We start from the raw sequence: 25,000 nt of genomic DNA on the forward strand, positions 1-25,000 counted from the left end.
GGGGGGGTTCGACAAATGAAGTCGAAGCTCAGGGGTCCTTGTTGTACGAAGTCAAGTCCGCAACAGCAAACTTAGCGTAAACACTATAGTTTCCTTGTACATCGGCCTTTTAGGCGTTGTCATTTCACATGTCTTGATAAATAAATATACATCCATTTTTTGCACATCCTATGCTGGAGCTGCATATAGATGTAGGTTTCCACAACTTTAACTCTCGAGCCCTTAAGTCTGAAATTTGCTTATTTCACTTCTCGTACTCAGTGAAATGTAGCTGATAAACAACTATGTGAAGCGAAATTAACTCTGGGATGAAATCTGTAGCAAACTATACCACTCTCACTAGCAACCACTTTCACTTCTCTTCTGAAGCTGTGGTCTTAACACTATATATGTAGTAAGCTGGTTGAAACTGGCATTGTATCTCTTGCTTCATCTTCAGATTCTCCCGTTCTCCCCTTCGACTCTCCAGATCACGGTCGAGGGTAATCTCCCCCTAGATTTCATCCTTAATGTCCGCAAGTTTCCGTTGAAGTTGGTGGATCTCTCACTGTATCTCTTCCCGATTAAGGCTCGGGCATGTATCTACTTGGTGGCATGGCTATGGTTTGGGGGTGAAAAAGGGAGCATGAGACTGGAGGTGTAGAAAATTTAATTTGGGTTGCTTGTTTTGAAAATCGGCAAAGGGAAATTAGAGTTATGTCAAAATTTTGCTATGGTTTGGTGGGTGGTTGGAATGAAATTTTTTGGTGGAGGTGGCTTGGGTAGAGGCTTATGATAGGAAACCTTACGATAGGATTAGTTTTAGCTTAACTTTGATGTCAAATGATACCAAAGTTAATCCAAATCATAATAACGAAAGCAAATATTTTTACTGAAAATCAAATAGACGGTTACAACTCACACACTGAATGTGGATTACAACAAATACGACACAAAAACTTACATTATGGTGGATTAAAGTTGATGGTGGTGGTTGTTAGGGGTTTAAAAGTATTGGTAGATGATTGGGATGGTTGGGTGATAGTTGTAACAGGGAAGGGATTTTGGGCGGCTATTGTGATGGGGCAGAAAACGTGAGATAGCTAGACATCGATATGCCATCAAGGGGAAGGGCCTGTGGAGTTGCAGCGGTGATGTAGGATGGTGGGACATAGTTAGAACAATAAAAGGAAGAATTGGCAGACTGGGACAACAAAGATGCGGGTCTGGGACAACGAAAATAATGAAGCGGGTGGTTGTGACAACGAGGGGCAATAAAGGGGAAGGACAGTGGACTGCGGGACGACAGGGGGAGGGATGTCCGGGGACTGCGACAGCAAGGGGGGTGGTTGTAAAGGTTGCAGAGTTAAATATCTCTCCATAATTGAAATAAAATATCTCTCCATAATTGAAATACAATCATAACACCATTTGATTTTTAGGGGACTGTCACCACCTCGAGCGAGTTACAGTCGGAGCAGCTCGTCTTTGAATACTGCCCTCAAAAGGGTAAACAATCAAAATCTCCCTCTAAACAAGCACGCGCACGCTCGCGCGCGCACACACACACACACACTGGGCTTGATCGCGATATTGTAGCAGCTACAATATAGTGTCCTAGTAAGCTCCCGCGTCACTGTGATTTCAATATCCATTAGAGAAAGTGCAACTGTCCTTCATGAGATGGTTACTAAATTGGTGTAACCCACCATACTTGGTATTATGATGACAGTGTAGAATTACTATATGGGCCCAATCTTTTTCAATCAATAATATAAAGTTTATTTTTCTCTCAACAAATATATATCGTATGGTGGACACCTCATAACTACTTTATAGACATATAATGTATTCTACATACACAAACTTTATGCAAATTTGTTGACATAACATTTAATTGTTGTTTCATAGTATGCAGACCTTACAATCTATATAATCTCTTCAAAAAATAATATTTAGCAAAAAATTTAAATTATTTTAATCTATTGTTTTTATTGTTTGAGTATATCTAAAATTGAATACATGAAATGTAATTTTAGTAGTAGTAGTTCTATAGGTGATCAAATCATTGAAAGTTGTGAGCGTTTTAGATATCTCGGGTCTATTGTTCAAAGTGATGGTGATTTAGATGGGAATTTTACTAGTAGAATTCAAGTTGGTTGGTTGAAGTGGAGGAATACAACAGGCCTATTGTGTGACAGAAAAGCACCGCTTAGGCTTAAAGGAAAATTTTATAAGATGGTGGTGAGACCTGTAATACTATATGACGCAGAATGTTGGCCTTTAAAAGAGAAGCATAAAACAAAGTTAAGTGTTGCTGCGATGAGATTGCTTAGGTGGATGAGTGGTTTGACACTAGACAAAATGCAAAATGAATATATTCGTGATAGGGTTGGTGTAGCTCCAAGGCGGATAAAATTAGAGAGAGTCATCTTAGATGGCTTTTTCACATTAAACATCGACCATCTGATGATCTGGTTAGGAGAGTAGATGTTTAAGATGCGACTTTTGTTAAGAATGGCAGTGATAGACCTAAAAAGACTTGGACATATTTTATAAAAAATGATCTTAATCCATTAGAATTAAATGAAAATGTGACACTCAATAGTGACACTCAATAGGAATGTGACACTCAATAGGATGTAATGGAGAAAAAGGGTTCCTGTTGCTGACTCCACATAGTGGGATAAAGGCTTGTTGTTGTTTTTGTATTATTTTTATTTTTCTTTTGGAGTCATTTTACTTGAGTATTCTCATGTGAACTAAAAAATCAACCTTCTTTTCTTTTACTGCAGTTTACTTTGTATAGACGTCCTTTGATATAGAGCAGCTATTGTAATCTTTTATATCATTTGCTTTTTCTATAATTTGGTGCATTTTCTGTTCTTTTCTTTTCTGTGTACATGACAATCATTTTAGATTCAGTAATGATTTCCCGCGCATTAACTGAGATATTGGTTAGTTAAATTCAAGTATGCTTCGTAAAAATGAAACTCATTTAAAGTATTTGTGCATCATAGATTAATAGTGCCACCATCCAAACCTCTAATTAACATTTCTCCCTAGATTAGTAACATTATTTATTTATTTATTACTTTTAAATACGAAATTGCATATTGACCCGTAAAGTCATTTTTCTCTGCAGGTTCCAATTTGTTCTCTTATGCAGTTTCCTAAAGTTTTGCCAGTCAGGCGTAACCTTATCACTCTTAAGAACTTATCAAGTCCGAAATTGAATGCATGTGAACATAATGACTCTGAAAGAGTTCAGATTCCTGACATAAATCTACTAAGCTCTTTGATTTTTATTTCCAATGAAGTCAGTGCACTCCAAGATGTATGTAGACTGCCATTTATTTTATATTTATTTATTTATTAATTTATTTTTTATTTACGAGTTAATGTCATCTGATTTACAGATTTCTCATTTGAAGCAACAATCAATTATTTGCCACATTACTTTACTTCATGTAGCTCACAATATTAGTAGTTCTCTTGTTCTGGAAAAGGGTTCTTTCTTAGTAAGTGCAGTTTTCAAGTGCTATTGTGAAATGATGAAATAAAATTGTTAGATGCTTACATTATGCTGATCCTTATGGTGGTGTGTATTTATTTAGCTTTTGAATGAGATATTTCGACGCTTTTCAAGCTTTTGGATGCGGATGAAATCGAAGGAAAAAGCATCAAAAGAAGAGGAAGCTCAATATTACAAATTTAGTTCCCGTTCGATCTCATTGGATGATGTTCTGAATGGAGATATATCTTCACTTGTTATGATGGAATCAGACAGAAATCTCTCGTCTGAGCAGCAAGAATTGTTGATGGAGCAAGAATTTTCTAAAGTGGTATGCAGAACCTCTACAACTTTTAGGAGTTTTCATGTTTTCTCCTCCTTTTCTAATTGAAACTATTAATTTTCTTAGAAGGAACCTTCAAAGGAAATTGGCAACGTTGAAGAGGACTGGTCATTGATTCCTGAGTCAATTTTGAGGAGTTTGGTACAAATTCATAATCAATTATTTGGGTCAGGAATTTTTCTTAAATGTGTAAGTTATATTTATCACTAGATTATGCCACTATTATATTACTTTGTTTTGAGTTTGTCCTTTGTGCAGAAGCATGTTTGCATCTATGCTATGCTATGTTTGCATCCGTATTTTTGTTTGTCCATCTCAATTTATCTTTATCTTCTCTCCATTTTGCCCTAAATTCAATAATGACTTTCCTATTGTTTAGGCTTTTCATTCTTTGGTACTCTTTTATGGTCTACTTGACTTTGTGGTTGTTTAGTTCTTCCTTGTAATATTGAGATCCAGAGTGTGTTCACTAACGCGGGGGCTATGGAGGACCGGTCTGCGGAGTTCAGCCCAGCTTTGAACTGGCCAATCCTCAAGGGGAGGGGCTACCGACCCCACACCTCTCCCTTTGTTTTCTCCCCCCTAACTCTTTCCTACCCAGTACTTTCCTATTATAAGTCCTTACCAATTCTAAATTTTGATTTACTCATCCTTGTCTAATCTGAAATTCTATTAGTTTATTTGTCCTAGCCCAATTTAAATTTATATTATTTTTTATTCTTTTTTCTTATTTTAAACATTGCCTAACATATGTCCTAGTCCTCATTATAAGTAAGGGTGTTATGCTTAAGAGTTTTTAAATTTTTGATGTGTTTGTTTTTAGATTTCTTGTGTGGAGTCATTTTCTTTTTTGTAGGGTTGTATTCAAGGAAGTGGTGGTGTTCTGACTATATCCTACTACGATGTGGTGTTATTTCTTCCTTTTTACCCTTACCTAACCCTTCTCCTCCCCCTCTTCTCCGCCGTCGGCCTCACCCAGCCGACCCTTCCCCAAAAGCATAACCATGTTGTCTAGCTTCGCAGACTTCCTCCCAGCACCCAGTTGGCCCTTCCCCAACATCGTAACCTTGCTATCCAGTTTCCCAGACTTCCTCCCAACAACCAACTAGTCCTTCCCTGCGGCATAACTTTTTGTCCAGCTCGTCCAACATCATTAACTTGTTGTCCAGTTTCCCAAACTTCATCCCCGAGCCAACTGCTACTTTCCCTGTAGCAAATCTTGTTGTCTAACCACTCGACCCAACCCACCCATTGGCCTCTCAAATCACCCCTTCGATGCCCTTTCACAACCTTCGGCCTTGACTCGCTCCCTTATCACTTTGCCAACACCACCAGCTCACGGATCTTCTATTATGGTATGAGCAAAAGATTGGTATATCATTGTATTTCTCTTTCCGTTTGTGTCATGTTGTAACCCTATTTCAATATTAATAAAAATTTCTTTTGTTTACACTGATTTTCTAACTAGTTCCGGTATTATTTGGTATCAGAGCTAGCCTAACCCTAGTCCTATCCTTGGGTTTCCTATCATCCGTCACCCAAAAATTATCTTTTCTACCACCAATTAACTTTTCCACTCGCACAAAAAAAAAATTCGCTCATATTCCTAAACCTTAGTCATGCCACCAGGAAAAATATGCATGCGCCTACTCGGGAAGAGATACGACAAGAGCTTCGTCTTCTTCAACAAAGGCTTGCAAAGATTGAAGAGTTAACATAGAAGGAGGCTACATTCGACTAAGATTTGGAGAGTCGAAGAGGAGAATAAGATGAGGATCTGAATCCTATCCTTATGGATAATTTCAGTGATGGAAAAGATAGGCCACAGCAGTTTAGAAAATATCAGTGGAGTTCGAGAGAGGGGTGTCTGAATCCCCCTCAGAGGGAGACTTGCAGAGAAGAGATCATTTGGAGGGCACAAAGACTTCGACATCAAAATAAATCTGTCAAAGTTTGAAAGTGGTATGGATCCTAAGGAATGCATTGATTGGTTACAAGCTATTGAGCTGAGTTTAGAGTATAAATATTTGCTAAAGGACAAGTAGGTCAAGCTAGTTGCTATCAAATTAAAGAAAAGTGCCTTTTGGTCATGGAAAAACTTACAGAGACAGAAAAAGGGAGTGCAACAATACGATTACCAATTGGGAGAAGATGAAAAAAACAATGCTGAGAAAATACCTCCAACCCATTACCATCTGGATATGTTTATAAAGCTCCATGACCTACAACAGAGGGATTTGTCAGTAGAGGAGTTCACAGAGCAGTTTGATCACTTTCAGATGAAGTGTGATTTGATAGAGCCAGAGGAGAATACAATAGCCAGATACTTTGGGGGCGTGAAGCCTAGTATTAGTAATGCGGTGCAACTACAGCCGTTTTGGATGTTGGGGGATGTCCAGACACTAGCCTTGAAGGTGGAAAGATAGCAAAAACAGAGCAAACAACAACCATCCTTCAGGAAGCAACTTTCAGTCAGACAATCACCTACATTTACCACCACCGACAAGGGTAACCTCGAAGACACTAGTAAACCCAAACATGAGAATGATACTCTGGATTAGAGCGGGAAGAAACAGGAGAAAGGTAGCTCCTCCAATATTGTTTCGGCCAGAAAGTGTTACAGATGTCACGCTACTACGATATAGCCTTCAACTGTCTCACGAGTAGGGTAGTCACACTTACAAATCAGGGTGTCGTGAAAGAGGTTAGTGACAGAGAAAGATGAGGAACAGGGCGAGGTGTATTAACTCCAAACAAATGAAGGAGTGACGCTCATGATTTGACAGATCTTGTAAACTGAGGACACGAGGGAGCCGCAGCGGCTTTGGCGCAACATATTATATACCCACTGCACTGTAAAGAGAATTGTATGCAACATCATTATCTATAACAAGAGCAATAAGAACGTGTGGAGAAATTGGGGTTTGCTTCTCAGAGTTATTCCCTGCCATATTCACTGACATGGCTGAAGAAGTTGAATCGAATCAGCATCGACCAAAGATGCTTGGTAGAGTTGTCGATGTAAGGCCAGCTGCAGGACCAGGTGTGGTGTGAAGTGGTCCTTATGGATGTCTGCTACCTTTTGTTGGGAAGACTGTGAGGGTTTGACCGAAGGACTAAACACAATGGATTGAAGAACACATATTCATTCACCAAAGAGGGGAAGCGCATCATCTTACTTTCCTCGACGGAGCTTGAGATCATAGGAGCCCTCACCAATAGAGTGGCATCTGTGGGACCAAGTTTAGTGATGATGCCAGATGAGAGGGTTGAGGCACTCTCTCCAGATACACGACAGACACGATCGAGGGTATGTCAGTACGACACGGTAACATTGGCGCCACCACCGTGAGGGAAGGGTTAGATTACTCTCACCGCTCGCCTGATTGAACCGATTGTGGTTACTTTGGGAAGATTCAGCAGTATAGGCGTGGTCCACAGGCTCATGAGGACAGATCAATATGGATATTTTCTCGCAAATTGGGAGAGACCCTTAGGTTCCTTGGAGGGCAATACAGTTGCCAGTGGGATCCTAATGCTTCTTATATTACAGACGAAGAAGCAGAAGCATTGACTAATGAGGTCGAAGCTACCCCAACCCCGATGATACTGGAGTTCACCCAAACTATGACTGTAATACAACTAATTTTATTGTTGAAATTATAAAAGAGGAAAGAGGAAGTGCCAGTGGTAGCTTCAACAAACATGGCTACATAGATTATGATGGCTGGAATTGCAGAAAAAAAAACAACAAACATGGCTACATAGACAATGAAACAACAAACAAACAGTAAAATAAAATAGTGATTGCTGAAAAAAAGTTTAAGAATATATCAGAAACAGTCCTGGCCATCGCTGACATCGTGGTGGAAACTTCGTCGGAAGGTTGAGGAAGTGCCAGTGGTGGCTAGGAGGGCGTCAGAGTGTATGTCAGAGCCGGACGGATGCTGCGAGGAGGCGACTGGTGTTGTAGTTTGCTGGAAAAGGGCTGCCAGACGAGATTATGATGGCTGGAATGTCGTTTGGGAAGTTTCAGGGGTGCGACAGTGGACAGGGGAGGCATTGGCATGGAAGGCTCCAACTAGAGGAGGTCTGGGAAGAACCTGGAGGTGCTGTGTAGACTGCGGAAGCAAAGGGTAATGCCGGGGAGAGCAGCTGAGGGGCTTTAGTGGAGGATGAACGTTGGTCTGGAGGAGGAAATGGAGTGGAGATACACATCACCTTGGCGGGATACAGCCGTAGCACCACTCCGCCGAAGGATACATCCCTCAAAAGAGTGAAACACTAGGAATACAATCTGAAATCAGAAAACAAATCACACAAAAGTTGGTTAGACCTGAGAAATAACATGTATAAATAGGAAAGAGGGGAGACAACCTTGGAAGGAAGGAAGGAGGAGAAGAAATGGAAAGGCTTTGAAGTGGGCGAGCAAAGGCTAGGAGGCGCGAGATTAGGGCATGAGGGGGGAGTCGATTGCTGAAGATGAGCCGGGTGGGTGAATTGATCGCGGAAGATGAGCCTGGGGAAAAGAATCGTGCGTCTTTTAATAGTGTTGGGCCGGTCCAGCGGGGGTGGCTGGACTGGTTTGCTCCCAGCTACGCTGGTTCGATGCGCAAAAGCAAAGAGCGAGATCAAGCGTCGCTTGTCACCTGGTAGACTAACGTGGGGCCTATGGAGGACCGGCCTGAAGAGTTCGGTCTAGTTTTGCTGAACTGGCCGGTCTTCAAGGGGAGGGGCTTCCGACCCGACACCTCTCTCTTTCCTTTCTCTCCCCTTCACTCTTCTTTCTAGTACTTTCTTATTATAAGTCCTTACCAAATCTAATTTTTGACTTATTTTACTCATCCTTGCTTAATACAAAATTCTATTAGTTTATTCTTCCTTGCCCAATCCAGACTTTTATTTTTATTCTTCTTTCTTACTGTAAACATTGCCTAAAGTAAGTCCTAGTCCTCATTATAAATAGGGGGTGCTATGTTTATAATTTTTTTTTTTTTTTTTTGCTATGTTTGCTTTCAGATTTCCTATGTGGTCCTTTTCTCTTTTGTAAGATTGTATCTAAGGAGGTGATAATGCTCTGGTTGTATCTTACTCCGAGGTGATGTTGCATCTTCCTTTTAACCCTTACCTAACCCTTCCTCCACCCCCCAATACCCCCTCTCCTCTATCGCCGGCCTCCTCTTCATCCCAACACCCAGCTGCCCTTCCCCAAGAGCATAACCTTTCTGTCCAGCTTGCCAGACTTCCTCCCAGCACCCAGCCGACCCTTCCCTATGGTATAACCTGTTGTCCAGCTCCTCATACTGCAGCTCAGCACCCAGCCGCCCACCCCAACAACATAACCTTGCAGTACAGTTTCCCAGACTTCATCTCCAGGCCAACCACCACTTTCTCTGTAGCAAATCCTGCTGTCCAGTTACTCTACGTTCTCACCAACCCACTTACTGGCCTCCCAAATCACCCATTCGATCCCCCTTCACAACCTCCAGCCTTGACCCACTCCCTTACCACTTCGCGGACACCACCACTGTCACAGATTTTCTCTTTTGGTCTAAGTCGGAGATTGTTACATCATTATATTTCCCTTTCTGTTTGTATCGTGTTGTAGCCTGATTTCAATATTAATAAAAGTTACTTTTGTTTCTTTCTGATTTTCTAACTAGTTTCTAGTATCATTCATAGACATAGTTTTGTTTTTTTGTTGTGTTTATAGTTATGAATGAGGTGTTTTGCTTCACTTATTAAACATGCAACAGTTAAATTTAAATCTAAACTAATGGCTGTGCATAGTACAGCCTGGTGTTTGCCTAATCACCGAAGATGAGAGACTGCATTTATTTATGGACTCCTACAGGCTAGGAACAACTATTATAGAAGGTGATCATATTGTTTCAAGCACTGGCCTCCAAAAGTTGTTCGCCATACTATTCCACACTAAGTAATCTTGTTTCTCCTCTCTTACCAGGCTTTCAATCACTAACCTCCTCAACTATGGATGACAATCTACTTCCAGAACATCTTTTATATGTGTGTCTAGAGTATCAGTGGTCCTCTAGCACTAAATCTGGTCATTCTTATAATGTATACAAGGTACTAAACAAGTTCAGCTTTGCGATTATTGATCCTTTTTATGCATTAAAAGTTTCTTATGCTACCTTTACTTCATTTATAGGATTCAAATCCAGAAGTCATGTTCAAAATGGTTGAACCAATAACTGCCATCCAAAATAAGGTTACATCCTTTCTCGAAGAATGGCCAGGTCATCCCGGTCTTATGAAAATAATGGAGATCACTGAAACACTTTTGAACATTTCACCATGCACTCCATTGCCAAAAGTAATTTATCAGAACTTTGAACTCAATGTTTCCTTCAGTTCACTAATCCTACTCTTTATGCGCATTGCCATCTTACAATGATTTTGCAAAATGTCAAGGCTCTGCCTGGATTGCAACTGCTTGCTGGTAAAATTCAGTTCTTTCAAGAGAATGATCCCAGGTTTTTTCTTAAAGGTAAGGTCTTAATTGCATTTGGATTAATCTTTGCGTCTTTATATAGGTTCTTGAACAAATTTCATTTTTTGTCCACAGATGAGATCCAACTATTATATAATATAGTATCATCTTGGCAAAAGCTTGAAGTTGACTCATGGCCTACCTTACTTGATGACGTTAGTGAGCAACATGAGGTGAATGCTACAAAGGTAAGATCGGGGTAGATGATTATTGTTCTCTCATTAATATGGAGTTATGTTATGATCATGTAATACTATGTCTTATTCTTTGATGCAATGCAGCTATGGTTTCCACTGTATAGCGTTCTTCATCGTAGTTTTTCTGGCGATGCTGTAGTTGATGATTTGCTAACCATACAAAGGCATGCACGGCTTTGCTGTTTCTTCTCATTAATTATGTTTATTGCTTTTTTTGAGATGATTCATGCTGCTTATAATGTTGTTTCAGTGTCGAGGAGTTTATTTGTACATCTAGCATAGGGGAATTCAAGAAGCGTCTTCTTCTTCTTCTTGCATTTCATGGGCAACTTAAAAATGGTATTCACTTGCAAGTTTGTTCTAGGTAAATAATGAAATTATGCTTTAAACATCATACTTATTGTTTTTATTTGAGTTTGACTGTATGAATCTTCCTTCATTCTTGTTGAGTTGGTCTATAGGGGTTAACTTCTGGAAAATCATTTTGCACAACTTCAAGCCACTTGAACTTTGGCTGTTTCTCTTTTCTTTTATAATTCATCCAGATTAATTAGGCATTTCTTATGGATGCATCATTTTTCCTTTGTGGCCCTTGCCTTGCTATTTTCCATATTCTATTTGATAATTATTTATTACTTTATCATTCCTAATTCTACAACATATTTGTTTTAATGTTCATTTTTGTTCAACTTAAGTTGTTAGCTACAAGTTTTATATTCCTAAACACTTATATATATATATATATATATATATATAAAAAAAAAATAAACTAATATTTTCTATTTCTTCCCTGATAATATATATATATTTAACTCTTGGTCTAATTGCAATAATTATATGTGATAGTATCTCAGGCTATTGCATATAACTCTTAGATGCTTTTTATGCTTTGACTGGCCAGCTTTAACTGTGAAATATCAAATGATAAGTTTAAGAGGATGAGCTTTTTTAGCTATTTTGTATAATTTTAATTTCTTTATTTTTGTTCATTTTGAAATGATATTGGATATTCACCATAATGCACTATTTGCTGCAATCTACAATTAAAATCAAACGTTAGCTGCAGTTAGTTAAATTTTCACTGTTATATTTAGCGATTTTAACCACCCATTACACTTTGGTTGAATAAATTGAATGGACTAATCTGGAGCAACTTTGAAATAAGGTAGCTGGATTCCATCCTTGCTAGATTGATTGTATTGTATGGATGGGGGGCTTGATTTAATAGCTTGATGCAGTTACTATGGTAAGATGAAAGGTTGGCATGTATGTGGACTAAATCTGGAGCAAATTTGAAATAAGGTAGCTGGATTCCATCCTTGCATAGATTGATTCTATGGATGGCGGGATTGATTTAATAGCTTGGTGCAGTTATTGTGGTAATATGAAAGGTTTAGCATGTAGGTGGAATCATTTTAGGAACATTTATTTTTAAAATCAGACTAATCAATGAGTTTTTGTCCAAAAGGTTTTCTGTTGTTTGCTCTTCTAAATAATTATGGCAGATAAAATTGCATCTCGTCTAGATTTTTGTGTAAGTACTAAAATTGTTTGGTTTTTTTCTTCCTTGTTTTAATTAGCTAGAAGGATTGTTATGCTGTTGTGATAGAAAAATTAACTGGACATATAGAAAAACCTGCTAATCAGGGATGAGCAGTGACCATGGATTGATAGCAAAAAATATTCAACTAAGAATCACGTAGCTATCATATTTGTGGTTAACATTGGGTGATATCGTGCTAATTTTTTTATGCTTCTATGGCAGTCCTCATGTGGAAGAAACCCTGAAAATTCTGTATAATACTTTTGGATATTATGTGCAATTCCTTCCAAGGTAAGTTTCCTTGAAATTGTTCGAAGTGTTTTGGAAAGGTTTCTTAATTGAATCATTAGCTCTTATCATTTGCCTTTATCTTTTGCCAGAGTATTAGAACGCATTGAAGCTGGCAAAGGGATTGTAGAAAAAGATTTGAAGGAGTACCTGAAGCTTTTCAGTTGGGAAAATTCTTATACTGGCACATTTATAGAGAATTTCAGGCGGACTCGACAAAAAATCTGGAAACTCATTCAAAAGTTCAATGTAACCATCTATCTTTTTAGATTTCAGATATAGTGTGCTTATTTAATTTTGAGAAATTTACATACAACACAATTCTTATGCCTACCATCCAAAGTTTGTTACTTACACTTACAACACCTTGGTGTCGGCTATTTTTTTTTGTTCTTTGAAAATAAAATTTTAAAATTTAAATTTAATATAATATATGATGTAATTTTAATTTTGTGAAAATGGTATTTTTTATTATTTTCGGAAAATGATGAGACCGAATAGACCTCATATATCTAATAGTTTAAATAGCTGAACACGATACCATAAATGATATATCATCTGGAAGGATGATCGTATCACTTATTAGTAGGCTTAACTATCTAAACTTAAAAGTTTATGATTATTTTGGTCTGCAAAATTTATAGCCGACAAATTCCCCTATCTGATACACAAATTAGACAGGGCTTAGATTAATTTGGGTTCTTAATCCCCTATAGAGACAAGCCACTATAGTTAATTACATCTTAGACAACCGAAGTCACCTAAGAAAACTTTCGATTAAGATCAGAATTTTGTCTTCAAGAATTCAACGTTTAGGTTTCCACGATTGCTTATAGAAAAAGTTAAGGTAGGTTCCAAATAAAGACAGTTATTTTTGGAATCCAAAGGAGTGAAGAGTATGAGATATCGAAGATATCGAATAAGATTCAGTGACATCTCAAACTAATCTATGATTTGCTTTACATCTTTGAAAGAGAAATTATTTGAGGTTTTAGTCTTGCAAATTATTTAGACATTCGGGGACTTGTAATTACATTTCATATGTAAATGGTCTGAGGAAATAAGAGGATTTATGTCGTACTAGACGACGACCTCGGAACCCTAAAAAGTTTAGGACTTGTATCGTACGATATGGAATCGTAGAAAGTCCTAAAAGATAACATATGAGGATTTACGTCGTGTCAGATGAACGACTTCAACGTCCTATAAGTATGTTATTTAAATCTATCGAGACTCAGTTGAAGTTCCTCCGTCTGTCTTCTGTTGTTGTCTCGACCGTTGTCCGGAGATGAATTGTCATTTGCCCTAGATTGCCGTCTTGATCGTTGCCTGGGGATAAATCATCATTTGATGTTTTCGCCGTCTTGTCTCGAGAAAAGGATAAAGAAAAGAGAAAATCATGCCTCAAACGGTCTATCCTGGGTGTTATACAAACATGCTAGGAAAACAATATTTGAAAGTATAAATACAGGTGAATGTCTATTAATACACTATAGTACAATACGGTACTGGAAAGAAACAACTGTGTAGTAAAGTACTGTAACGGGAAAAGACTGAAGGAAAACTATGAAAGTAAAACAATATAAAGAAAAGAAAGACTGTGCAATAAAGAAAGAAATGTGCAGTAATGGAACAAAACTGAAAGAGCTAAATGTACTAATTAATTCTGGCAATGCTACAAAACATATTACAATTGCATGATATAAAGGGGTTAGATAAACATTTGTAGATTATAAAAGAAAGGCTAAGTGATAAGCATATAAAAATTTAAAGTGGGATATTAGCTTTTAATTTGGGGTTAGGCGCAGACTAGACTTTTTTTCTCTTTTATCTTGATCCCACAGACAAATAAAATATCGAAGTCAACCTATCAATATCAACTAGAGGTCACCAACGTATCGCTCCTATAATCAGACAGTCCTAGACCCTATCGTTTAATGAATTGGTAAACCCAATAATATCTGAACTTATTTTATTAAAGGTATAATGTGTCTATTTGAGATAGTATCTGAACTTATCTGGGTGTAGTGCACCTATGTGTGATGTTAGGATAAATGATGTATAATATCTGAACTTATCGGGGTATGGTGTGTGTAGTGTCTAGACTTTCAAAAGAAATATAATATCTATTCTTGTAGTATCTGTCATGTGGAGTGTCTAGTGTGTAATATGTGATATGTTACAAATGTAGTATCTGTCGTATAGAGTGTAATGTGTAGTGTCTATTGTGTATCGTGGTACTTATCATTTTGTGGAGGTAGTATCTGTTCCTTGTGCAAGTGTAGTATCTATGTAATAGATTATTGTGTATCTATTCTTTTCTAATCACCAATTCTCAAGCCTTTTGAAAAGGGTTGGAGCTTCCGACGACTTAAGGGGTGAAAGAGCATCTCACTAATTGAATATCGATTTTTATATTTTCAGCTATAAGAAGAGCTGATCATTGGTTCTTTGCATCATTGTCTGTTACCCCACACCTCAAAAACTTATATCCCACTTTAAAAATCCATATATGTATTAAACAATTATAGATGTTTTCATATTACAAGACCATTACAAGACCGAAAGAAATAATTTGTCAAATACTTCCACAAATTTCATTTTAGGTTCAAGCTTCAAGCATATATATATGTAAATAATAATAATAATAATAATAATAATAATAATTGTATGCTCTATATACAAATCTCCACAGAAAGCATGCTTATATTCCCTATTTCGCTTCAACAAACCACCATGATGACAAATTTTGAATTTCCAAAGTTCTGCTTCAATAGGTTAAAGTGAAGAAAATCGTAAACTTCCAAATTTCAGTTTCAATAAACAAGCAAAGAAAGCATCCAAAATTCCCTATTTAGGCTTCAACAAACCAAAGCAAAACATCTCCAAGATTTTAAAATCTTGAAGTTTAACTACAATAAGCCAAAACAAAGAAGATCCCAAATTCCAAAGTCCCAAGTTTTCATGCATGTGTGAAGTAACAAGTGTGTTAAGATTGAAGTTAATATGTTAAATATACCAACTCCTAAAAAATTTGTGTGACACGTATGCATAATTTCTAGGGATAAGTAAAGAAAAGCAACATATCCATTGTTTGCATATCTGTATAATATATCCAACTGTATCAATAAAAGTAGCAGGGTTCTTTACATGATGAATTGTGAATGTTGATAACAAAAAAGTGAAAAGGAAGATGAACTATAGAGAATTAACGAATCAGCCACTATCAAAATAGTTAACATCCACTTGAAACAGGTGCTCAATGTGCTCAATTGAATGCTCAACTATCTTGAAGTAAATTATACGTGAAATTCTGAGAAAAGAATGTATACTTGATACAAGGGAAACCATCCAAATTACTTTCAGCAAACAAATAATAAATCCAGCAATAAAAAAAAATGAATCAAACAAATGAATGCAAGCTTAACCGTGAAAACCCTCCTTTTCGAATTAAACCAAATTTATTCAAATCAAAGTTGGTTCAAATGAACGTGGCAGCCCAATGATATTGAAACATAACACTATATACTCGCTATCATCCACACCTATGTTGCAGAGTTTTATAGGCCTGCTGATGCAGTTATTCCAAAGGTAAATGCAACTTCTCAGTCCCAAGGCAAAATGAAACCAACATTACAGCCAAGTAACCAAATTCATATATATTTACATATCATATAAACCCTATTTTTTAAAATCTCCAACAACTGAACCTTTATGACACATCAAAAATATGTACAAGTAAAGTGGAAATCTGTCATGTTTGATATGTAAATACATAGTAGTTGTATGCTGTACATCAGGATTCCCTTAGTGTAGGAGTAATATATAAAAAAAAACTTTATAAAGGAAAGTAAAGGTCTCAAAAGAATTTAAGAAAACTTAGAGCTCGTTATAACTTTCTTTCCAAAACAAACCAGCCGTGAGACTTTTGCAATGGATTCAAAACTTTGTTAGCTCTAATTTGAACTGAGCTCTTTTTTTTTACTATCCATAACATCAATATTTTAAGAAAGCGGGCAAGAAAAGAGATGGAATAACAATCGTGACTGAACCTCAAGCCTAACAAGTATTTTGATGTCAAAGTTGTTTTATATCCTCATAGAGAGACCAACTTCTCCATTTCATGAAGAATGAAACCATGCTTCATGTTCAAGAATTGTAATAGTTGAGATAAAACACTGGTTCCTTAAAAGAAAATGAATATGCCTTACGAATCTATTAACTAATAGCCATGACCAAAAGAACAAGCCACCACCAAGTCAAAGCCGAACCACCAAATGACTACCCAAATCATTAAACATTTCCAATATTTAAGTTCGAATAAAGGGAGCAGCAAGAAGCGAAATCGAGCCCCACATTAGGGCTAAATCGAACCCAGCAAATGACCAAAAGAACAAGCCACCACCAAGCTAAAACCGAGCCTCCAAACAGCCACCCAAATCATTAAACATTTCCAATATTTAAGTTCGAATAAAGAGAGCTGGAGGAAGCAAAATCGAGCCCCACATAAGGGCTAAATCGAACCCAGCAAATGACCAAAAAAACAAGCCACCTCCAAGCCAAAACCGAGCCACCAAATGGCTACCCAAATCATTAAACATTTCCAATATTTAAGTTTGAATAAAGAGAGCTACAGGAAACAAAATCGAGCCCACATAAGGGCTAAATCAAACCCAGCAAATGACCAAAAGAACAAGCCACCACCAAGCCAAAATCGAGCCCCCAAACAGCCACCCAAATCATTAAACATTTTCAATATTTAAGTTCGAATAAAGAGAGTTGCAAGAAGCAAAATCGAGCCCCAAGCTAGTATTCCAAAATACCAAAATATTCCAATGGCTTATACTTGAGTAAAGGGACAACAGGAAGCATAAAACCAAGCTCCCAAAACTAAATAAATCCACAGATCTTCATTTCGAAATAGAGAAAAGCCTCCAAGATCAAGCAAAACCGAATGTCCAACCAAGGAGCTCAAAACAGAATCTCCCATGAATCAAATAACTTCAAGGATCTCCATGTTAAAGCAATGCAGCGAGAAAACAGTAATCAAAAGAACTCAAATATTTCCTGAGATTTCAATATATCTTTCCAGGAACCTACTGAAAATCTACTGCATTACTTCCAGCATGAATAAGTAAAGGCAGTTATAATATAGATATTCATAAGAAAAACTTTACTTTTTCATCAAAGAGATAATCAAACTAATATATCATTTTCATTTGATCTATCAATCTCATAATCCAAAAGAAGTTATTGCATGGACAACTAATTCATAAATTAAACAGAATTTCAAGCTGATTTGAAATAAACTCCATGGTGTTAAAGAAGGTAACTAGTCCAAATAATCAAGTATAATTGATAAAAGATAAATTGAGATCTTTATCTCTTTCACTAATATTTTGTAATCAGATTCTAGAAGTAAATAAAATCTGACTTCAACTCCTTGCTAACTCAAGAACGAGAAGAGTAAGAAAAGCCACGAAACAGAAACTCCCAACAGAGAATGAGCTCTCACACTTTGTCTCCTTCCAGAAAAAAAATATATCAGCCTTATTTGCTTCCCCCAAAGAGGTATTTATAGCCATCGAGAGAACAGGGGCTCACAACAAGAAAAACACCCCAAACTCAAGAACGAGAGGGCTACCAAATTCATTGTGCGGGAAAAACTGTTACAAGAAAATGACCGGCAGTTATGACCGGAGAAGAAGGTAAGCCGTCACCGGAGAGGAATAAGGTGATCGGAGAAACCGGAAATTGGGCCTCCTTACTCGGCCGAGATGAGTAAAATCAGAAATGGGGCCTCCTTGGCCAAGAGGAGCAAAGGGAGAGCTAGGGCACTGTTCGGTCCCAAGAGGAAAAGGGGAGGCGCACGTGTGAGGAGAGGTTAGAGTTTATGGCTTTTAAAACCATTATATATATATATATATATCGGCGCAGTCCGTTTCGCCTTCCGAGGTCGCCCAGACAAGTTCGTCGAAGATCGCGCCAAATTAACCTCATTTCGTGTGCGTTGCGACAAACAAAATTATTTTGACCCGATCGGAGCCGTTTAACGAGTATATCATTGATCGGTTCTTACATAAGCGATAACCGAAGTCAAATAGACTACTCGCGGTAGAAAGTCAAACGTCACACACATGTCGTGGGGTCCAGTTATGTCTTTCAAATTCGGGAACTCAACAAGAGTTTCAATATGTCGGCTTTAATCGACTCAACTGGACGTCAAAAATCAGAAACCGTCCATATGAAACTTTAAAGAGCGCAGAAATGGCTTGAATTTCTCTAGGAGAGTCAAATAGGAAACCCTAAGGCTAGATTTTAGGTTCTGGGAAGAGGGAAGAAAGAAAGACCTCAAAATTGAGGTCAACAGTGTCATAAACCTATGCATGAAAAGGTGTATTTAAATTTAAAAATGTATTTATGGTGGTATTTTGATGTGATGTTAAGGATTTGAGTGGCATGCATGTAAATATGATTGTTTAGGTGTTGATATGCAAGTACATAAGAATTGTGTGTTATGTGTATGTAAATGCCCCTTCAATTTTTTGAAGCAATTATTTCACAACATTGAAAATGGAAGAAACCAAATTTTGTTCTTGTTGAACGAGATAATACGTTTCGAAGCTGACAAATGGAAGTCTTTATGTTGTGATGTTCTTCCTTTGCAAAAAAAACATGAGTGGCTAACTCAAGCATTTGAACGTTATTTGCATTCAAAATTTCCATCCAATAATATTTACCAAATTGTTACCATGACATTTCTAAGCTGAATAGTCTTGATTTGTTAAAATTGAATGCCATGTCCTTAAAAATGTTAAGTTATTTACCTTGGTGCAGTAACTGTGTTTTTTAGTTCACTCTTTTCGTTTGGTGGTGTCTTCTAAATTTCATAGGATGCCTTGCAAGAACCAGTAATGGCTGTGCTTAATGAGGAGGCAAAATTGATAAGAGAAGAAGACCCATCTTGGCTTAATCATAACTTATCTGGCGAAGTAGGTGTAATCGAGCTGCAGTTTCCTATTGATCTTGTAAAGCTTGGGAGTGCAGAAAGGTTTTCTTCATTCTTTATACAAGCAACCGTTTTTTTCTCTTTTTTCATTTTCTGATTGTTGGCTTTTTTAGGTTCGTATGGTTTGGCGACTGGAAAAATAAAACGAATTCAACATTTCAAAAATTCCATGATGGAAGTGAGTGCTACTCTGCCCATCCTTATTGTAATTAGCCACATCTGATTGTCTAGGATGATGTAATTCTTTCTTATCTTTTGAACAATAAATATTAATTTTTGTAAATCTTTTTATTTTTATTTCAGAAAGCAATAGATTGTGCATTTCTTCTGAATACATATGCAAGATTTTTAAGGTGGCATGGGATGACGGATGGAATATGCTTGAAAGAATTTGCTTAAATGCAGCCGGATTTTCTCATGTTTGGAAGCACAAAATTAGGAATCCTCGGAAAATGAGAGCATTAGATGATCTACTTAAAGTTTTGGAAAAATGTGGACTATCAAAGCACAAGGTTGATTTGCAGGTGTTCATCTCGTTTTGCTTTAATTTGTTGGTTGGAATAATGTCTTGTTGAATATATGCGTCAAGGAAGTAGATAACTTTTTGTTTTAAAATAAATCCAGAAACTTTTAAGTTGCTCCAGATCTATCTAACATTCAGTTTTAACTAAATATATTCTATGCAATACTTTAATTATCAGGAACATAAATCAGGAAAGCCTAGTAGTTCATTTCTTCAGCCGTCATATAACGTGGGACATCTACTCGTGCAAGCAAACCCTTCATCACCAACTGATGCCAGTATCCATCTTCACAACAAAGCTGAAGAACACACTGATGTTAGGCATGCTAATATATGGAAAGTTGCAAACGGATTCTATTTTAGAAGTTTAAGTATGCTTCAGCAGCTTTATGAAGTTCAAACTTGTTTTAGTAAGGACTTTACTTTAGTACGGGTGAGTTTCTCTTCTTGTTGAATATTATATTTTAGATAAAACGATAGGCTGTAAGTTGTCTCCTTTTTTTGTATCTATAGGTGAATCACCTAGTATCTTACATAGAGCACTTGGTTGTTATACAAAGGGACCAGCGATCTGTCCTTTATAGTGTCTCAGAGCAGCTTAAAAAACTTTGGGAACAGTGCCACTCATTAGGCAGAATAGGTACTTATTATTAGATATTATGTTATTATTTGTATTTTTTTTATACGCTTGACTGATTTTTATTTTATAGAAACCGGCACTCATTGTCCCTTGTCTGCACATCAGTATCTCATACTTAAACACATGTGGCGACAGAAGGTTAGTTATTTCCAACTTATTTCAAGAAAATATGCATGTTCAATTACGATGATCCCATATCAGTACATTGATGTGTGGTTGTACTTTTATTTTCAAATTTTGCAGGATCTTTTTGACAGCTTTGTTTCTTTTTCGAAAGATATGGATATTTTCCTTGTAACGGTCAAAAAATGTCATATGGATGCTTGCAATAAAATACGGGATGAAGCTGACGTCATATCTGCTATTTTTGATAAGTTCGTCTCTTTGTTTATGCAGTCAAAGGTAGATATTAAAGACATTATTTATGAAGAAAGCATCATTACTACTTTCTGATTAATGACTTCTATGCAGGCTATGTTGGATGATTACCTTCTTCATAGCAATGGAGTTGTTACAATGTCAAATACATACACACCTTCTATTGTTTCTATACAAATGGAACAATTTGTTAGGCAAAACTACCTTATTATTAACACATTGGAAGAAGCTGTTAACGGCATACAAGAGGGTTATCCTGGATCTGTAAAAGAATCTTTGTTAAATCGTCTCAAGGAGATTATCAGTGAGGTGTGTTTTTTCCATGCTAACCTGATAATTGAATTTGTTCATGTATTCTATAAATAAAAATGTGAGATAAGATTAGAGATTGTCATCTTAGATGGTTTGGTAATGCTGAGGTGTGTTTTTTTCCATGCTAACCTCATAATTGAATATGTTCATGTATTCTTTAAATAAAAATATGAGATAAGATTAGAGATTGTCATCTTAGATGGTTTGGTAATATTAAACGCATACCATCTGATGATCCTATTAGGAGAGTAGATATTTTATATTTGACTTATGGTAACAAAAGTAGAGATAGACCTAAATAGACTTGGGCTTCTTGTATAAAAAATGATCTTAATCTATTAAAATTAAATAAAAATATGACACTCATTTGGATAAAATGGAGAAAAAGAATTTATGTAGCCGACCCCACTTAGTGAGATAAAGGTTTCTTGTTGTTGTTGTTGTTATTGTATCCTTTAAATAAAAATGTGATAATTTCATACCTACCTCTCAAATTTTGGCTATTTAGAGAACTAATTCTATATTTTCTCATTCTGTTAATTCTCACTCAATTTTTGAAATTCACAACAAAAGTTCATCATTATTTTTGTTTTCATCCAGTTCTCAAAGATTTGATTATGAAATGTTAAAATACATGGGTTTACTAGTTCATTTTTTTAATGGATGATAGTATTGTGCATAGGATGCTTATTGGTATATGAGCATAAATTTCCGATAAAATTTTTTATTACTCTTGATTATCATGTTTTGATTTGGCATTTGCGTACCTTCTTATGTCTCATAAGATATGGATTCATAAAATGTTGTAGAAATATCTTTCTTTTGCTTCCCAAAGATGTGATTAAATATGCAATACATCCACAAAACTCTTATTGATGGTAGCTTCATGTGCATAATTTACCCATAAAATAACAATTGAATTACTGTCTAAAGAAATTGGTTGCTCTGACAGTTTAAATCACAAAATAATTTCTCAATTGTTCATGTGTCGCTAATTTAATTTCAGAATATGACATTTCTCCCATTTATTTCATGGACCATACAGAATTGATCCAAAATGATCACTCATGTATAAATTATTATACAAAATTGATCACAATATAGTCTCATGAGTTTACAAAATTAATCTGAATTTATTCCCAAAGGATCATTTTGGATCAATTATATATAGTTGACGGATTCGATTGGAGAAATGTGATATTCTGATATCAAATAAACCACATAAATAGCCGGTAGACTTTTTAGAAATGAGCATTAAGCATTTTGCTATTGTAATGAAGCATATTCGGGAAAATCACCTGACGTCATCCTGAGCAAGTATAATTCTAAGAAAAAACCTATTTTATTGATCAGCACCTATCTGATATATGGGGAAATTAATCACTTTCAGTTTGGCCAATTTTCTAAGTTATGATTGTCCCATTATTGTTGTCTTTCTTGTTAGAGATTTGCTTGTGGAGAAAAGTATGCAAAGTTGTAAAGATAAATTGGAAGGCAATGGGGAGTTTCAATTGTAACTGAAGGTAGTTTTTTTTTTTTTTCTTATTTTGATAGGGAAACAAAGAAATGACAGCTTTCAACTCTGAGGTGGAAGCATATAAACACCCAATGCCTGATGATCACTCGTTTAAAAGGCTGAGCACTGCATTCTTTGATACTTTTGAGCGAACATACAAAACAATTATTGAAGCTTTTGGAAAAATTGACCCCAGTCTTCTCGATCAAGCTAGTGGTGTAGTTTTTTCCGTAGAAGACATAACTATGTGGAAGGACGCTTTTAAATTGTACATAGAAAATATACATCTAGACCGAATTCATGATGGTTTACATGAAACAATGACTACAGCGGTTCGTTACTTAACTTGTGGCTATTTTATCTTAGAGAAAAGTATTAAAATGGTCTTCTGACTATTGTTACTTGTGGCTATTTTCTCTTAGAGAAAAGTATTAAAATGGTCTTCTGACTATTTGCATGGGAGCCTATTTTAGTCTTTTATATGAGTGTCAATTTAATCCCCAGACTCTTTTAATATGGGTTGAATTAGTCCCTTGTGAGTACTATTTTAAGCCTCATTAAAACAGTTCGGGAACTAATGTAGCACTTTTATAAACTCCGGTGCTAAAATGGCCTAATGTAATAATCAGAGGACTATTTTGGCGCTTCACTCTTTTCTTTTATATGTCAGTACAACTTGCATTTGTGTTGATCAGTTGTTAAGATGATTAAATTTTGCAGAATCGCTTGGTTGAGTGTGCTGGCATTCAGAAACCTGAATTATGCTCTCAGATAGGAATTCAGTTGAAACATCTTCATCTTTTGGTTGAGCTCTTACTTGAATTCTCAGACGGAATTCTTTTGGAGTTCTTAGATGCACATAGAACAGTAAGCAAGTTGTCTCCTTAAATTTTTGTTGCTTTATGTTTCATTTATTTTTAATGTCTTACTGATTTTAATTTTTCTCATGTAGATTGCTGAAATGACAAATGTTCTTGCCCACATTTTTACCTTGCTATTATATAAAGGTTTTGGTTCCACCGAAGATCAAACTGAAAATAATGTCCAAGGAACACAAAATTGTAGTGGCACTGGTATGGGTGACGGTGAAGGCTTAAATGATGTTAGCGATCAAATAGAAGATGAAGCTCAATTAACTGGAACTTCCCAAAAGGTTTTTTCACTTGGTTTGTTCTTTTTAAACTCTGTTAAGTGCTTAAATTTAGGCTTCAAATTTGCATTTTTCTTTTTTTGCAGGATGTACGTGATAGCTCTGATAAAGTACCAAGTGATAAGGACAGAGGCATAGAAATGGATGAAGATTTTGCTGCTGATGCCTTCAGTATTAGTGAGGATTCGGAGAATGATGATGATGGGGATGATGGGGAGGATTTAAACATCGAATCAAAAATGGGAGAAACTGGAGGTACGGACAAAATTGTTGATGAGAAGTTTTGGGACAAGGAAAATGATGCTGAACCTGAAAACCCTATTGAGAAGTATGAGCCAGGTCCATCTGTTGAAGAGACAGATATGGGAGGTCGAGAATTCAGAGCTAAACCGGAGGATGCCTCTACAGTTGAAGAGTCCGACCAGTGTGACAAGAATGGATCAGATAGGCTAAGTGAGGAGCAAAAAGATTTTCCTGATGATGAGAATAATGTTGATGATATGATATTGGACAAAAATGCTGCATTTGAAGACCCAACTGGAATACAATCTACTAAACAAGAAAATTTTCAAGAAGACGGTGATATGGATGAAGATCATGGTTCTGAAAATATAGACGAGGTTGATTCTATTCCTGATGAACCTGATAGGGAAATTGAGGATGATAATAATCACACTGATCATATGGATGTTGAAAATGCTGCTCCTGCTGTAGGACATGATACTAATGAATGATAACCCAGAGAATAAAGATAACAAAAATGTAGAGCTGGAGCCAAGTGAAATGGTTACTGAATCAGATAAGTCCATCTCTGTTGAGTATCCTCAGAATAGAGTAGATATGGTCAAGCAACAGCAGGATCCATTTAGTGTAAATTCAAGCTTAGAACCAGAGATTTGCTGGTCTGATAATAATTATGATAATATGAACAATTGTATTGCACCCGCTAGTATTTCAAAGGATCAACATTCAAATCTGCAGTTTTCGATACCAAACTCAAGTGATTCTTCTAAGTTAGCTCCTGATCAAGCGCAATCCCAGATTACAAAATGTGATGCTAAATCGGGAATCTTGAAAGAGACCAACCCTTTTAG

The 25,000-nt window shown here is 36.5% G+C and overlaps 1 protein-coding gene across 1 annotated transcript in view; it reads left to right on the plus strand.

Moving 5' to 3' along the window:
* LOC110017904 (midasin-like) overlaps positions 1–24,722 on the plus strand; it is a gene marked incomplete in the record, with an annotated part of 124,351 nt that extends 99,629 nt beyond the window's left edge. Inside the window, 25 exon segments of the mRNA XM_020715060.1 lie at positions 3,125–3,316; positions 3,399–3,500; positions 3,597–3,824; positions 3,903–4,025; positions 9,632–9,713; positions 9,802–9,926; positions 10,009–10,173; positions 10,272–10,347; positions 10,426–10,538; positions 10,632–10,711; positions 10,798–10,911; positions 12,313–12,381; positions 12,471–12,627; positions 19,272–19,429; positions 19,501–19,565; positions 19,691–19,911; positions 20,089–20,343; positions 20,424–20,550; positions 20,621–20,688; positions 20,794–20,952; positions 21,022–21,237; positions 22,795–23,088; positions 23,477–23,623; positions 23,709–23,909; positions 23,993–24,722. Of these exon segments, the coding sequence (XP_020570719.1) occupies positions 3,125–3,316; positions 3,399–3,500; positions 3,597–3,824; positions 3,903–4,025; positions 9,632–9,713; positions 9,802–9,926; positions 10,009–10,173; positions 10,272–10,347; positions 10,426–10,538; positions 10,632–10,711; positions 10,798–10,911; positions 12,313–12,381; positions 12,471–12,627; positions 19,272–19,429; positions 19,501–19,565; positions 19,691–19,911; positions 20,089–20,343; positions 20,424–20,550; positions 20,621–20,688; positions 20,794–20,952; positions 21,022–21,237; positions 22,795–23,088; positions 23,477–23,623; positions 23,709–23,909; positions 23,993–24,640 (4,185 nt within the window).
* Between the last annotated feature and the right edge of the window lie 278 nt (positions 24,723–25,000).

This window comes from Phalaenopsis equestris, unplaced genomic scaffold (genome assembly GCF_001263595.1).
Source record: "Phalaenopsis equestris unplaced genomic scaffold, ASM126359v1 Scaffold000002, whole genome shotgun sequence".
Lineage (NCBI taxonomy): Eukaryota > Viridiplantae > Streptophyta > Magnoliopsida > Asparagales > Orchidaceae > Phalaenopsis > Phalaenopsis equestris.